The 16,314-nt window shown below is 43.7% G+C and overlaps 1 protein-coding gene across 14 annotated transcripts in view; it reads right to left on the bottom strand.

The window, feature by feature from the left end:
* Rbfox1 (RNA binding fox-1 homolog 1) overlaps positions 1-16,314 on the bottom strand; it is a 1,689,477-nt gene that overhangs the window by 208,015 nt on the left and 1,465,148 nt on the right. The window contains exon 1 of one of the 14 annotated variants that reach the window (XM_013347232.2): positions 3,580-3,674. The exons of the other annotated variants lie outside the window; for them this stretch is intronic. Coding sequence (XP_013202686.1) covers positions 3,580-3,654 — 75 coding nt within the window. The 5' untranslated portion in view covers positions 3,655-3,674. Of the gene's footprint in view, positions 1-3,579; positions 3,675-16,314 lie in introns of those variants that run through there. 14 annotated transcript variants of the gene reach the window in all.

The following is a 16,314-nucleotide window of genomic DNA, read 5'->3' as shown; positions in this document are numbered from 1 at the left end:
CCTGGTCTACAAAGCTAGTTCCAGGACAGGCTCCAAAGCCACAGAGAAACCCTGTCTCGAAAAACAAAAACAAACAAACAAATAAAAAAAAGACTTCTCCATTAGAGCTACCATGCTTCTTAGCGAAGAGGCTCCTGGGGTCTCTCTGTGGTTAGTCAAGAAGCACTTAGACAAACACCATTGTTCAGGATACACTGTCTGTGCTGAGCATTTGGATCCTAAGCACCAGCATAAAAAAGCCAGGCAGGTATGGTATCCACCTGTAGTACCAGAACGTGGGGGTCAGAGATGGGGCATTCCTAGGGAAAACTGGGAAGCTAAACTACTCAAGTCAGCAAGTTCTAGGTCCAATGAGATACCTTGACTGAAGGAACTAGGAGGACAGTAAATGAAATGAAAAAACAAAAAACAAACACCAGACGTTAACCTCTGACTTCCATGTTGCTGCATGTCCGTTTGTACAAATGTGTGCCAGCACGTGTGGCTATGCATACATGTACTGCATGCATAAAATACACACACACACAAATGCACACACACAATCCAAATAGTATACACCTTAGGATTCAAAAGGTATGCATTTCTGTTGCTGTATCTCAGCTCCGTGGTTGTAATAAGAAAGCATCTATTAACAATATGTAAATTATGGCTATTGCTGTATGCCAATAAAACTTTATATAAAAAATAAATGGTGGGACAAATTTATCCCTCAGTCTGACACTTAACCCTTGAATATGCATTAGAATGATTATTAATAAAAGGTATAGATAATACTCAAGGGATATATATATCAGGATGTTAAATATATATAATTATATATATATATATATATATATATATACACATGTACACAATAGATGTGTACATATGCATGTGTAAATGTATGTATATATGACAATATAATACTAGTTTCCACATAATGATAAATGGGTATTATTTAGAGCCACATAGGTTCACATTGGATAGTCACCTGTTTAAAATTTCTTCATACAGTCCTCAGGTAGTGACTCTTATATGGCCTTGTCAGAGGGTTTAGAGTACTTACCCCGAGGACAAAGGCCACATCCTCAGCTCATTCACCTCCTTATCCGCTAATTTTCAGAACTAATAAAAAACACAAATTGGACATTACAGAATACAGTTGGGTTTGGGGAAATCTACTACAGTCCTTTGGAAAAAGTTATAGGGGAACCTCCTACTGCAGAAACCTCCCACTAAGCATGGTAATCCATTTGTAATCCTATAGGAAGAAATGAAAGCATGAAGCAAAAATGCGGGTGATGGCACGATCTTTTCCAGCAGTGTAGTGTGTGCTGAGGCACAGCATCAGAGAGTCACCATGGAGGCTGACTTCCAGCACAAAAAGGGGACAATGATACACAGGTGTGTGTCTGTGTATGCAGGTGCATGCATAGTTGAAACCTGTCATTGGAGTCATAAAACAAACGTTTTCCTTGCCCAGTAAACACTGTGTCCTTTTGATCTACCCAGATGGTCACACCAGGCAGAAACACTTCAATACAAAAACGACTCTGACTTTGGCACAGCTTTGTTGCTAAAATAATGATAGATTAATAATATCATAGAGATCCAGAGAGCAGTTCTCATTCCTCAATAGTTTTTGAGTATATCAGGACTTATACCCTGGGACAGAACACTTTTTTACTAGCCTAATGCTGACAGCAGCAGCATTCACTTGAGTCCAAAGGTGAACATGAAAGGGATCAGTGAATCTCTATGCAGGGCAGATATAAACGGGCATTTGGTAGCTGCAAAAGGTACATACTGGTGGGAATTCAAAATGGTACAGCCTTTAGGGGATGGTGATACCTGCCTGAAACCCCAGAAATCAAGCAGGGCTAGGAGTATAACTACAAGTTCAAAAAGAACTTGGGCTATGCAGTGAGTTCCAGGCCAGACAGGGATATGTAGGGAGTCCATGTCTCAAAATATTGACCTTCAATAACAACAAACACACTCAAAACAAAACCACACCTCCACATTTGAAAACAGCATCTTAGAATGTTAAATTTGAAGTAATGTGCCATGCATCAATTCTACTTTAAGTGGTTTACTTGTGAACATAAAGTAAGGTGTCCACACACCAACACACCCAAGTCCATAGCATTTTCAAACCCTCAGACTAAACAGAAATGTGACTAACTTGTGAATGCACACGCAGACTAGATGCATTGCTTTCACAGATACACAAGGTCATGGCTGGACTTGAGAAACAGTAAATTAAGTGAAAGGTGTCAAAGAAGAAAAGCTTCCCAGGAAGATTCCACTGGCAAAAAATTCAAAATGGACAGAAGGCGGATCTGTGGTTGTCTAGAGTCTGGGATGCATATGGAACGAACTAAATCCAGGAATAAGAAAAGTTCTAAGGATGAAAGCTCGGCAGAGATGATGTAAGACAATACACTTACCAAAACTTAATGTTCATGCTTAAATGGGTGTGTTTTATTATACATAAGCAGTAGCTGTCAAGTGTCACTTATGCCTCTCTCTATCTACCTATCACCTCTGTAGCTGTGAATCACGTTATCTTTTATCTCTATCATCTTCCTCTCTGTCTGCCTATCTATTAGCCTGCCTATCATCAACCTATTATATATCTCCATTCTCTCTTTATTTACTTTTGACAGTCAGGGCTGGGGGTTGAACCCATGGCTTTGTTCATACTAAGCAAGTACTCAGGTACTACGCTGCATTCTAGACCCTAACAGTAACATCCTAACACCTAAGGGTGACTTAATTCCAAAACTTCCCTGACTGTCTTCTTTCTAATTCGGTCAAAGCAGACTTTATCAGGATAAAAATCATCTTGATTTTCAGGCCTTACCCTTTACCATAGACATGCACCTACATAGCCAAAGAACATGTTTTCTTGTACTCACACCCATTAACAACTGAATTTTGAAGCAGTGATATTCCTCATCCTGCAAGACAAAAATCATACTCTAGTATCTACTGCTGCAACAAGACCATTGCTGTGCAGGTGTACTCAATGCACACCCGCATTCCCAGGAATTGCATAGGCAGATGACAACATTGTCATTGTGGGAGGGTCTGGATGTTAATAACACAGAAGCCAGCCTACCCTGTACTAAGGGTTTATTAGGTGTAAGACACCATGCTAAACATTTATCTAATAGACTTTTATTTTCATGAGACACACACTATTGCCCTCCTTTCACAGATGAGAGAAAGGAAGATAATGGAAGATAAATAACTGTCAAGGTTCTCATCTTTAGCAAGGCCCGGCTGGGGTACGGCATAAAATCTGTTGGAACTCAAAGGCGGTGTTCCTCGTTGGTAGCCTGAGCATTTCCCCGTCTTACTGCATCTGTCACCACTTCTAGCAGGGTCCCCAAGTAGTCTGACAAGTCTATTCTAACAGACACCTAAGATGATAAGAAATATGCCTTGCTAGTTGAAAGGATTCAGTTCTGCGAGCCCAGGAAAGGTGCTCATAATGAAAGCACCTCTTGGTCCAAGGGGGTGGCTTCCCTCTCCTCCCACACCATTCCAGGAGGAGACAGCACCCAGGTTCATGGCCTGAGAAAGCCAACTCACAGTGCTGATCATGCTGTCAGGTCTCATACCCGGGCGAAGGTCTTTTGTCAGTGCGCAATCAGTCTTGGAGATCATTCACTGTGGGCACACGCTGTCCCCTCTGCAGATCTTGTTTGTGTAGCGGCAGCCGAGCCCATCTCCTGCACATGGCGTTTGGATTTTGAGGACAGCACATCCCAGGCTTGTGGGAGGACTCATTTGCATAGAGGTGGGCAGACAGGGGCTCACCAGCATATCCAGGAGCATCAGCAAACACCCAGGAAGGAAAATTCCTTCCTTGCTAGGGGCTTTAATCTCAAGCAGTGCAGCATCTTCCTGTTAGCAGGAGCCTAACCTTCACATCTTCTTCCTTCCCCCTTTGCTAGGAAAACACATTTGGGGCCAGATACCATCCTCCCAGACTAGCTATCAAAATGAACTCCAGGCAGCTGAAGGGAAGTGGCCCACACTCTTAGAAATTGACTTTTGATTTCAAAACAAACTGGGAAGAAGTACAGCAGGTAGTAAAAGTGTTCAAGATTGTAAGGAACACAGTACAGCTGGCACCGGAAACACAGCACCTGAAGCCAGGAGTCATTATTATCAGAGTGGGATGGGCAGTGTTCACACAGTACACACATGAACCACAATGACTGTGGTTGGCATCACTTGATTTCCCACAATGCAATATTCCTACTACGGGCCAAGAAGTCTGCGTACATCTTAGTTGGGGTCTCTATTGCTGTGGTAAAACACAACAGCAACATGAAGAAGAAAGGATCCATATAAGCTTACAAATCTCAGGTAACAGTCTACCACTGAGGAAGGCCAGGGCAGGAATTCAAGCAGGACAGGAACCGGAGGAGGGCAGGAACCTGGAGGCTCGCTCCTCATGGTTTGCTCACTCTGCTCTCTTGTATTATCCAGGACCACATTCCCAAGGGTAGCACCACCTATAATGGTTTGGGTCAATCCACGTCAATCATCATTCAAGACACTACCTCCCAGGTTTTCCTCACAGGCCAATCTGGTGGTGGTGGCGGGCAGGGGGGGGGTGTTCTCAATTGAAGGTTCCTCTTCCAAAATGATGCTAATGTGAGTTGATACAAAACTAGCCAACATAGCAAATATTGCATCACGCAGGCCCATCTGTGACAGGATGAGGTAGGAGCTTCAAAATACGCTTATTATTATAGACCGGCAAAGCTTCTCATTATTACACCATTACTACTTCTTGCTGTGTGCGGACACTGTGCCCGCTGATTTATAGGCAAGAGCTAATAAGATGCTCAAAGCGGGATGGTAAGCCCCAGTGCAGAGAATACCAAGTGACTCTGAAACAGGAGACCTGGCTGTTACTGTTCTAAGGAGGACTTACTGCAGGGACTGAACAGCCCCTGGGCACGGCAGGAGTCATTGAACTTCCCAAACAGAGTGGCAACAAAGCAAGAGGAAATTAACACTTAGTGGACACTTTCCAATTCATGGAGAGGCAGCAAGCTGCATTAGAAACTCAATTAAATTTTCCACCAAAGAAGGATAGCTGACATCACAAATAAAATAGATGAATTATTCAGCAGTGGTTTTTTCTAGCTACCGCAGGTGGGATGTATGCTCTGCCCACAGAAAAATCTACGATTATCTACTGGTCTATACATTACAGACTATAGGTCAATACACTTCCCCCGCACACCATATTCACCCTGTAAATGGGATATATGCCTTCCTAGTTTAACATTTTATTCAGAGGACTTTTGAGTGTCTGCTTTGTTTCATTCGTATCATTAAATTTCTGATCCAAAAGCCTTGAAGAGTATGTGACATCATCACCACTTTACCAAGATGTAAAAATGAGATTCCCAAGAAAAGAATACACCCAGGAAAACTACGGAATGAGGGATAGAGGTAAATTCTTAGGTTAAAATGGCTTCTCTTGATTGTCAGGCTTCTGGACTGAAGTCACTGTCACTTGGACACTGGGCATGGTAAGCAAATCAGTACCAGCCCTGAAAGTGACAGAGACCCAGCCACCTAAGTCCTTCCAAGGGCTCCCACCTCCCTCAGTGACGAGCCTCCCCAGAGGACAACTCGTTTCTGAGAGGCTGTTCCAATTCCCAGTGGCCTTCTGTTTCCTTTATAGGTGCCAAGACCCAGCAGATCATTAATTATGACTTCTCACAAATGATTTCCCACATCCCTCACAGGCATGCCTGTGCCCTGGGAAGGAAACAGATTTCTCAGCAGCAGAAAGGAGCCTGAGCTTTCAGGCTCCCGGCTCTGCTCTCAGCTTTGGTTCTGCTCATGCAGTACCAGGGCCTTGGGGCAGGAGGAGGTGCACAGCTGAAATGAAGCTATGTTTGAGACAGGGAGGGGGATAAGAGAGACAAGGAGGGGGATGAGAGGGGGTTTGCAGGCTGAAAGAACTGAATGGCACAGGAGCAGAGGGAAAATCAAATACAGGAACTAGTGAACATTGGGACAAAGAAGGAATATTCTAGCATATTAATTTATCTTGAACAACTGCCTTTACCTTAAATGGGATAGAACACTGTCCCAGGCTGAACTCATGCTTTGTACTCAGCACCGTGTCTCATCATCTGAACCATCTAATGGAACACCACTAACTCCAGTTTGCAGACATAGAAACAGCGTCTGCAGAAAACACAGGACAAGTTCTCTGGCTTGCCTTTCCCAGTTTCATGCGTAGCCATGAGTCAGTTCCATGAGATTAGATGCTCTTTTAGGCTAAGATGAATGCTCTATCTAAAGTGCCAAAGACTAGGTCTCAAGAGTTTGCTCACGTATTCCTAGACACACAGCCTTAACAAACAGTCAAAAACCTATGACATTTCATTTTCCTTCAAGGGCTTGACAACAATCAGCATAAAGAGGCCATTCAAGCCAAAGGAAAGTACGCGTTCATCAGACACCCAGTCCTCACAGAACAGCTAAGGGAACAGGCAGACAGACTTTGCCAGTCTCCCTGCCAACAAAGCCCAGCATCTGCATTTTGTTTATGAATCTGATCACCACCTAATACAAAGGAGGGGAAGGACCTCTCAAATAAAGCTGGAAGATGAAGTTGGAAATGCCCATTATGTAGGCCAATAATTGCTGACTGGCTCTGTTAGTGAAATTCCTCCACATAAGCCTGAGGACACATGTCCAATCTCCAGTGCTCACGTACAAAGACAGGTATGGTGGTATACACTTGTAATTCCTGAGAAGCACTGGGGATGCAGAGAGAGAAGGGCTGGGGCTGACCATTATGGCTTTCTGGCCAGTCAGCCTATATGCTACTGGAGAGTTCAAGGCCAGTAAAATATTCTGTCCCAAAAAGGAATGGCACCTCTAGCTTTTCTACACATGCTCACACATCTACACTTACTCTCATAGGAGCACCACTGCACACACACACACACACCACACGTGCATATACACAGCCCACTGTACTGGGGGAAAATGAAAAAGTAAAGTTATCATATATGGAAGAACTATGCACATACACATGTTCACGCTTGCGCACATGGTCTGGATCTGGTAGAAGAAGAGATGAGAGCATTACTTACTTCCCTATCGATGAGAGATATGCCAAGGCTGTGGCGTACTTTGTGCCCACTTAGACCTGCTTGCCTCATGCATGTGTTGAAAGTCTCCTAGTCCAGGATGGGAAAGCATTACAGAGGCAAACATCTGGGAATAAGCTCACTTTTCCTCTTGGTACTACCTGAGGAAGGTGTTGCACATTCACTACTCTTAAAGCAGGGAATGAGTTCTTCTATGTTCACACAGTGAAATGAAGAGAGTGCATCAATACCCTCCTTCACATGAACACACTGTAGGGACAAGTAAGTGATAATATCCTCACCGCTACCCAGTGACTCAGCAAGCCAGCCTACTTGGAGGCTTATGTGGAGAAAACATTTCAATTTATTTGTCCAGGGAGTGAGAGACTATGCAAATATCATGAAAATCCTCACGATGTCTTTGGTATCAGTGGAGATATGTTTGTTTAGGGACTAGGACTATATTAATACAGGAATTACTGTAGTCACTTTTTGATTACTTTAGCTAAAAAATACAAACTAAGATCCAGTTGCCCCTATTCAGGGGATATGAGTTCTGAGGTAGTACGTGACAAACCATCAATAAATAAGGGGGCAGAGGATTATTGAGCAAGCATGAACGCCCAAGTTGAAATCCCAAGAACTGTGTAAAAAGATAGATGTGTTCACATGTGTGTATAAGTCCAATGCTACAGCTTGGAGGAGGGGGATTGCTAAGACAGGAAGATCATTTAGGTTTGGTGGCTGCCTGCCTAGCTTCAGGTGAGAGAGAGACTGTCACAAGGATACAAAGCAGAGAGCGATAGCAAAAAAAAAAAAACACACCCAAAGTTTGCATCCTCTGGCCATCTCCACACGTGTACCTAGTGCCACCACACACACATGCACATGCACACAAAGGGAGAAGAGAAATAAATTCTGAACTCACCATAATCATTTATAATTTCTGTCAGTGTATTTGTAGGAAATCATCTCCAATAGGTAAGCTGGTGTCTAAAGCCTAGAATCTAGAAGAACTTTCAGTAGCCGGAAAGATGTCCCCTCTCCACGCACTGCAAGCCCCCACCTCACTAAGAATACTTCTGCATATACTCCAGTTGTATTCTCTCTCTCTCTCTCTCTCTCTCTCTCTCTCTCTCTCTCTCTCTCTCTCCCTCCCTCCCCCTCTCTCTCTCTCTCTCTCTCTCTCTCTCTCTCTCTCTCTCTCTCTCCATTCTGCATACCCTTAAAAATCTTGACCCCAAACTGTCCACTGCTTAGATATATCCTCCCCATAAAATACTTGAAGCAAATCCTGTGCCTCTTCTTGCTATTCTCTCTACATATTCAAGTTGAGTGACTCTCTGCCCTCTTAGGAGTCTCCATTCTACTAACTACAGTTCTCTGTAAAATATGGAAATCCACAGCATAGAAACGGTAGCCACATTTCTATACATCGCATATAAAATGACTTCTCACAAGGCCTGTCTTCCACAGAGCCATTCTCGCATCGTCCTACCATCTAGAAATGTAAGCTTTAACTCTGGCCCTTAATCACTGGGTTACAAGGGTTTATCCACTTGAAATGCATTGATTTGATTTGGAGTTAATTTTCTCCATGGCTTTCAAATGAAGGAGGAGCTCAAATTAGATACTTATAAATCAAAGTCAAAGTCTCAATTATGTGCAGGAGTCCAAAAGTTCAGAGAGTGCAGAACAGCAATAAACATGAACACAGTGATGCTGAGATGATGTTGTCAGGCAAGTCTGGCGACCCTAAGAAAGCCACTGTAGCTAAGCTCTGCAGTTTTCCGGTGGTACTCCTCCCACTCGGGTCCATGTTTTCCTTACCTCCTTGCAGCTCTGTAACTGTGGGGGAAGAGAGGTAAAGGCCACATCTGCAGTGGAAGATGCTGCCCTAATCCCACCTTGAAGTCTGCGACTGCTCTCTGGGGCCCCAGGAAGTAAAACCATGCAGCGAACTTGACTTGCATGTACTTACTGTCATCTTAATAAGGTGAGAGCAGCTTGGGGACCCCAGGAACATGCAACCTAGGCTTTGCCATATGGAACCAGCCTGGAAACTGTCAAGTTCACTTAACACATTTTCTCTTAGGGGAGCTAGCCAGGCAATCACCGGGGGTGGGAGAGGGGCAGGAGGGAGCAGGGGGGAGAGTGGGCAGGCAAAGGCTGTTAAAGGCACAGAAGCTGATGGCAAAAAAGAGCACATGCGCAGCATCACCCTTCCACCCTCCACCAGGAAACACTTTTTTTTTTCTCTCAGACTAAGGCTGGAGATGAGATACTGACAGTGATTTAGGTCTATTTGGGGATAGGAGCTAAATAGCTGGTAGGAATATATGTATTTCAGGAAGAAGTAATAAGCATGTTCCTCATCGTCGGTGGATGAACCCCATTTGCAGAAACATCTTATTTCTGCTCTGAACAACCCTAGAAACAAATACAACAATTTGAGCGTCCTCAAGCATACTTGGTACGTGTGTGTGTGTGTATACACTTTTATGGATAATTTTGTGATCTTTGTGTGTAATAGATTTTAAGAACAAAAACAGCCCCCAAAAGGCTGTGAATTGGGGAGAGGGGTGCAGTGCGGAATAAAGAAGTCAGTCAATAGGGAGGCTGGTACCTCACTGTTCCAGTCTGACAGCAAGCTGCAGATTCCCTTCCCAGGAAGGGATGCAAGGCACGAGACTCCACACCAGCGCAATTGTGCTGTGATGGATGGAGCGGATGAAGGCATCTCTGCAGAGCTTTGGGGGAAAAGCCAGAATTGAAAATGTAATCTCCATTTCATACTTTTCGCTGATATTCAGCATAAAAGCAATGCTAGCCCATGGCTGGCCAAGTTCAATGCAATTTATATGCAGCCTCATACATCTTCCCAGGGATTTCGTGGTGGGGGGGGAGTGGATTGGACTCACATCCTCCCTTGTCTCTGCAGTGCAGATGTGTGCGAGGGGGGCAGAGAATGCTTCTGAGGGGTCTTTCTGGGGGAAATGAAGTGAGGGATTTAATTTTGTACAGTTTATAGAATGTGCCCCAGAGGTGGCATCTCTGAGGACAGCTGGGTAGACTTCTCCCTGGAGCTGAAGAAGACGTCATTTTCAGGATGTCACTCATTCGGCCCCTACTCCTAAAGAAGAAAGGAAAGAACCCGAGTCTGCTCCTTGCACCTTCTGAAAGATGAAGCCTGCACAAATGATACTGCCTATAATGGGTAGTGTGCACTATGAACTTCCCAGAAGTTGCAGTCACCCAGGAAGTGGATCTAAGGGCATGCCTGTTGCAGATTATCTTGATTGAGCTAATGAAGGTGGGAAGACTTGCCCACTGTGACCATACCTTCCCTGCCTAAGATTCTGTGTAAGTAAAGGAAGTGAGTTGAACAGAAGCATGTATTCGCTACCCTCTGCTGTCTGAGTTCCTATGCAATGTGACCGGCCCTCTTGCCACTTGCTCCTGCCATCATCTCTTCTGCCTTCCCCACCTGCTGCAATGTCCTTCACCATGCTGGACTGTATCCCTTTAGAACTGCAAGCCAAAAGATGCCCTGTCTCCCTTGCATTGGTTTGATCCAAGTATTTTGTCATCACAGTAACAAAGTAACTGAGCTATGTATGACCTAACAGTAGTGATTGTTGGGCGATAGGAATAACCACCATTTACTAAGTCACCTAAAAATGTTAAGCTTTTGCAAAGTGTAGCACATAACACAGACATGGAGGCAACAGAAGAGTTACGGAGACTTGCTGAAATCACAGGTCATAACCAGGGGGCTGAGGGCTCAAACTCAGATTCTGACTGCAGCACCTATTCTCTGAGTTATGAGATTACACCTGTCTCTCTAGCATGCAGCCATCTGCTAGCCTTGAACTCACAGAGGTCCACCTGCCTCTGCCTGCAGTATAAACGTGTGCACCCACACACTAGCTTCCAATCAGGATCTTTACTAATGGACTGTGCGTGAGGTCACTGGAGGACAATGGCACATGTCATTTCATTTGCCTAAGGAATGAGCCTACTGAAGGGTTAGAACACTACATATTAACAGACAACCTTCACAGCAGATTGAAGGGCACTCAGGAAGCTACATAGGAAAGAACAGGCCTTTTATTCATATTGGGGGGAGAAGATAATAGCTGGAGAGATAAAGAGTCTCTTCATAAGGAAAAGATCATATTAACAGCTAACAACCAGGTACTTGCCAGTTAATAGACAGTTCAAAGGTACTTGAGCGATTTGGAGCAGGTGTAAGAGTTGGATGATACTTGGGCACTTGGCACACACACCCCCGGTCCATAATCACTGCCATGTTATCACTTTAAGAACTACACAGAAAGAAAGCAACTGTGAGACAAAATGCACATCCATGTTCCATTCATGTATGATCCTATAAGAGGAATATTTTAGATAGAGAATAAAATATATTTTTTTTGGTTTTCTGAGGCACAGTTTATCTGTAATAGTCCTAAAAATAAATATTTTAAATGCTAAAATATTTAAAATAATACAAAATTCATAATAGTGAAGAGATTAGGAAGGGGGAAGACTGAGATTCTAGAAGGGATCAGTTCTGGTCTGCACCCAGTAATTATCTCTCCTATTAAGGTAAACAAAGCAGAGCTCAGGAAGGTACAGGTATTACTGGAATTTTCTCAGCCAAGAGTGAGCTGGGGAATAAAAAGAGAGCGAGCAAGGCTCATCCATTGATCATTGCTATAACCATCCGTTCATATTTGTATCTACCTCCTGAATAGACAGAATTTCTTCCATTTGAAAATAAGGAACATATTAACAAGAACTTTCCAAAAATCACAGGCAATGAAAAGCATAGTCAAATCCATGTGGTATTAATTAACACCATACTTAATGAAAACAATCAGAAGGCAATTAAGAGGCATGTTAGCACTTTGTGGATGCATATTATCATGCGAAGATTTCATCTGATAAATGCTATAAAGCAAGTATATTTTCCTGCACCTCATATTCATTCTTTAAAAAGACTCATTTTATCATTTTCAATTATGGATATGTGTGTATGTGAGTGTGTATGTGCACACGAGAAAAAGTTTTTATAAAGGCCGGAAGAGGGTATTGCATCTTCTGGAGGTGAAGTTACACGTGGTTCAGAGATGTCCTGATGTAGATGCTGGGAACCAAAATCAAGTCCTCTGGATGAGTATCACCCACTGTCAGCCAACGAAACAGTCTCTTGGGATCCTATACTGTACTCTTTGTTTAAAGTAAAAAGAGTTTGCAATTGCTCTGGACTTAAATTGAATGCAAGTTACCACAAGGTGAAATTTCTGTGACCACATGCATAGGTATTGATGATTCCCAGACAAACACACCATTGATCGCAGTGGCATCTCTGGGGAGAGCAGCTAAAGTTCTGGGAAGAGAAGCCAAAGGAGGAAAAATCACAGCAAATCCTATATGTGCACTGGGGTACTGTACAAATGGAATATTATAAAACAAAGTATGTTAGATCAAAATAATGGAGTATGTCCTCTGAAAGTTTCATAGCACTGTTTCCAGACTTAGAATGGAGAGCAGGTGGAGGAAATTGACTTTCAAGTGAATTACTACAGAAAGCAGCAAGTATGAAGAGTTGCCAGACAGTCCTTTTGACCATGAAAAACTATATGTCTGCATAGCTCTCCTCATTGAAGCACAAAGGATGGTGACCAAACTAGTCAAATGACGCATGAGCCGTGTTTGCGCTTGTGTATACCTACAAGCTCACATCTATATGAATACCTGTATCTATATTTTTTGTCTCTATCTTTTGAAACATGGTCTCTTTCTTATATTCCAGGTTTCCCTTGAACTTATGCTACCCCTGTCTCTGCCTCCTGAGCGCTGTGAATATAGATATGCACTTGCATGCTGTTTTTTAATCTCATCGTTTGAAAAGAATACCCTTGTCTTCGGGAGAAAGAGAAGATCTAAGAAATCACATTCAACATCCTTTATTTTATTTTTCTGCGGGAGGTGTTAAAGGATAGGCGCCAGGCAGCACAGTTGTACTGAACACATGCTCAACTGTTCTCACTAATTTCTCTACCATGTTCTCGTCTGTGCACCATAAAACACAGCCACAGAATCCCCATGTCAGCTTCTCAGAATACACTGAGTAGGGCTGACATCTGACCCATAGAAGCTAGAAACGCCATGCAACAAGGGCATACCAAACCAGTGACATTTCTTGCCAGCATTAGTGACAGCCAAGTGGCAGGTCAGACCCTCGAGCTTCCAGACAGTAGAGAATCACACATCCCTCTTAAGGGATGGAGACTGAAGGTCTTAACCTCTCCCATCTCTCCTACTTTAAATGGATCCACCGAGGGCAGGAAAACAGACAGAACTTCAAATCAGATCTGAGTTTAACATCTCTGGATTCTTGCCTGTTCTGACCTGCTATGCACAATTCATGGGTACAGGTGCCATCTTCTCTCCCTTTCAGAACTGATTACAAAATAGGGACTACCATGACTCACTCCTTGAAATGTCCTTGTAATATTTAGGGGAAAAATGGACTTTATACAACTGGGATAAAGGAGCCCCCCCCCCCAAATTGTATTATAAACAATAAGCAAAAGGTGGAAACAACCAAAATGTCCACTGGTCAGATTAGCAATAGACAGTGTGTGATGTACACATACACTGGTGTTCTAGTCAGCCTTTGAAAAGGAAGGGATCCCTGACACATCCAACAGCATGAATGAACCCTGAAGAGTTTATGGCCCGGAAAAATGCTCACCACAATGCTGACATCTGGTCCCATGCATGTGACATGCTTCTAGTCATCAAATTCACAGAGAAAAGGGAGAATTACAGTTTTCAAGGATGGGGAAAAGGGCCGAACGAGGAGTAGATGTCTTCAGGTACAGAACCCAGTTCTATCTGAAGAGAAAGATTGCTCAGCCACGTGACTAGATGTGAAGACCCTGAACTCTACACCAATCTCACACAAATGGCTGAATTGATTCATTGGCTCTGACAAATGTGCTGTAGTAAATCACAGGACAGAGCAGGCGGGGGACAGAGAATGTCTGCTATCTACCAAAAGCTACTCCAGCATTCAGTGTTAATTTGAAAATTCACTTTCAAGGTGGGAATGAGACAGGAGATCTTAGAGAGGAGTGGGAGCTACTTAAATGAATCACTATGCCATGCTCCTTTCAGACAGGGAAGCTCCATGGACAGAGGTCCAGTGGGGACACATACACAGTCTCAGAAAACAAATAGTCAGGAGCCTGACTGTCCTCATGGTTCTACAGCACCGAATTCCGAGACAGGACCCTTGCATAGGACCCTACCACAGTCTACTACAGTAGTCACCATCCACCCTGCCTGTGGCCTTGGCACCACTGGGATCCACCAGTGGAATGCCTTTGCTCGCAGTGCCTGAAGAGACAAAGAGTAAGGAAAATGCCTACAGAGGCTGTCTTATCTTTTACTAATTACTTAGTGTGTGTGTGTGTGTGTGTGTGTGTGTGTGTGTGTGTGTGCATGCACACACATGTAGAGGCTAAAGGCCAACCAGAAAGAGTCAGTTCTCTGCCTCTATCAGGTATGGGTTCTGGGAATCAAATCCAGTGGCAAGCACCCATAGCCATCCTTCCCAGCAATGTATCTTTGGGAAATACTAATATCCCCCCTTGTATACAGTGCTGATGGGCATTTTCCTCACAAACAAGTTCTGTAAGTGATCACAGTGGGACTTACATGAAACTCCAGAACACAGGAAAGCCTCACAGTCCAAAAGTTGCATGTGAACCAACATTAATAACTTGATAGAGAAATGGAAGGGAAAAAATTCTAATATATTATTTTCAAGTTGTCATGTTTAAAAAAAACATTGAGTGACTCAAAAATTCACAGTGTGGTGAGTGCTAGTAGCAGCATGAATTTATCTCTGTAACAGCTTGACACAGTGTCAACAATCTAATCGGGATGCACGCAGGGGACAAGAATTTATTGTTTTAATTATAATCTAAAGCACAGCCTTATTTCTTGATGAGATGCCAGAGTCTATACTCTTTGGGGTTTTACTAATGGAAAGGTTTGGGCGAGCATGCAGAAGAGAGTCTTCTCATTGTCTTGGTCCCCTTGCGGCTCTTTTGATTCTGTGCACCAAGCAATTTTGCTGTGGAGATTTAATCCCGGGGTTTTCACACACAGCTTGTTACCTTCTTGCTGGCTCAACCAAGTCCTATGAACCTTGCTTATTCGCAAGCAGCTAAGCTGATTCTGTTCTCAGAAGCCCGGTGGTTAACAAGCCTGAATTAGGTATTTTCCTCCTGTTCTGCTTGCTGGGACTGTATTGGATTCAACTAAAGATTCTTCCTCTTAGCAAAATAACCTGTTATCTAAAATGTACAAATTATGGACATGGCAACTCCAGTTCAAGGACCGGAGCGCCTGGGCTGAATGAGATCAGCTACACTGCCTAGGCTGAGCTCTCAGGAAACAAAGAAGTCCTCTCTAGAGACTGATGGCCGGCGGGACAGCAATATCCCGGAAAAGGATGAGGCAGAAGCAACACAGACCCTGTAGGTGCAGTACATATGACCAAAAGGGTCCTTGCAGCCAGACCTCAGTTCTTTTTCCTGTTTCTCCATAGGTACACAATTTCACTTACTCCCCAAGCTATCCAGCAAGGTCACACTTATTATCATACCACATTTTTTTTTTTTTGGAGCTGAATTATCTTACCCAAGGTCCCACAGCTAGTAAACGACAGAGTTGGGATTCCAACCAGCATTTATTTGATTCCAAAATCTATGTGTTCAACCATTATATTATACTGCCTTCTCTAACAGTCAAGGGGTTGAATGTTCTCTTTGGGCATTGGGGGTTTGTCGGTCATTGTGGTTGCTATATTCCACTATTTTCTTTGTCCAAATAGCATGTCTTTAAGAATGCTATTAAAAGGTTTTCTGCTCCTACACTGGGGCTGCCCAACCAAAGTGGTGAGTGCCTGCCTACCCGGCGGGCCCCAAGGTCCCCTACAAGGCAGCCCTGGCACCTTCAGCTTGTGTTCCAGGGGTGCCTCTGTGCTCCTGGATCTCGCACTGCCTGCCCCCTGTTTTTCCTTTTGTCCCCGGATCATTGGGCTACCAGGCGGCCCTGTTTAGGTGCTGTGGAGTTCCATCTGGACTGGTGAGTGTGTGTTATCCAGGGT

Source organism: Microtus ochrogaster, chromosome 7, assembly GCF_000317375.1.
Source record: "Microtus ochrogaster isolate Prairie Vole_2 chromosome 7, MicOch1.0, whole genome shotgun sequence".
NCBI classification, from domain to species: Eukaryota; Metazoa; Chordata; class Mammalia; order Rodentia; family Cricetidae; genus Microtus; species Microtus ochrogaster.
This window is presented reverse-complemented; position numbering and strand designations above follow the sequence as displayed.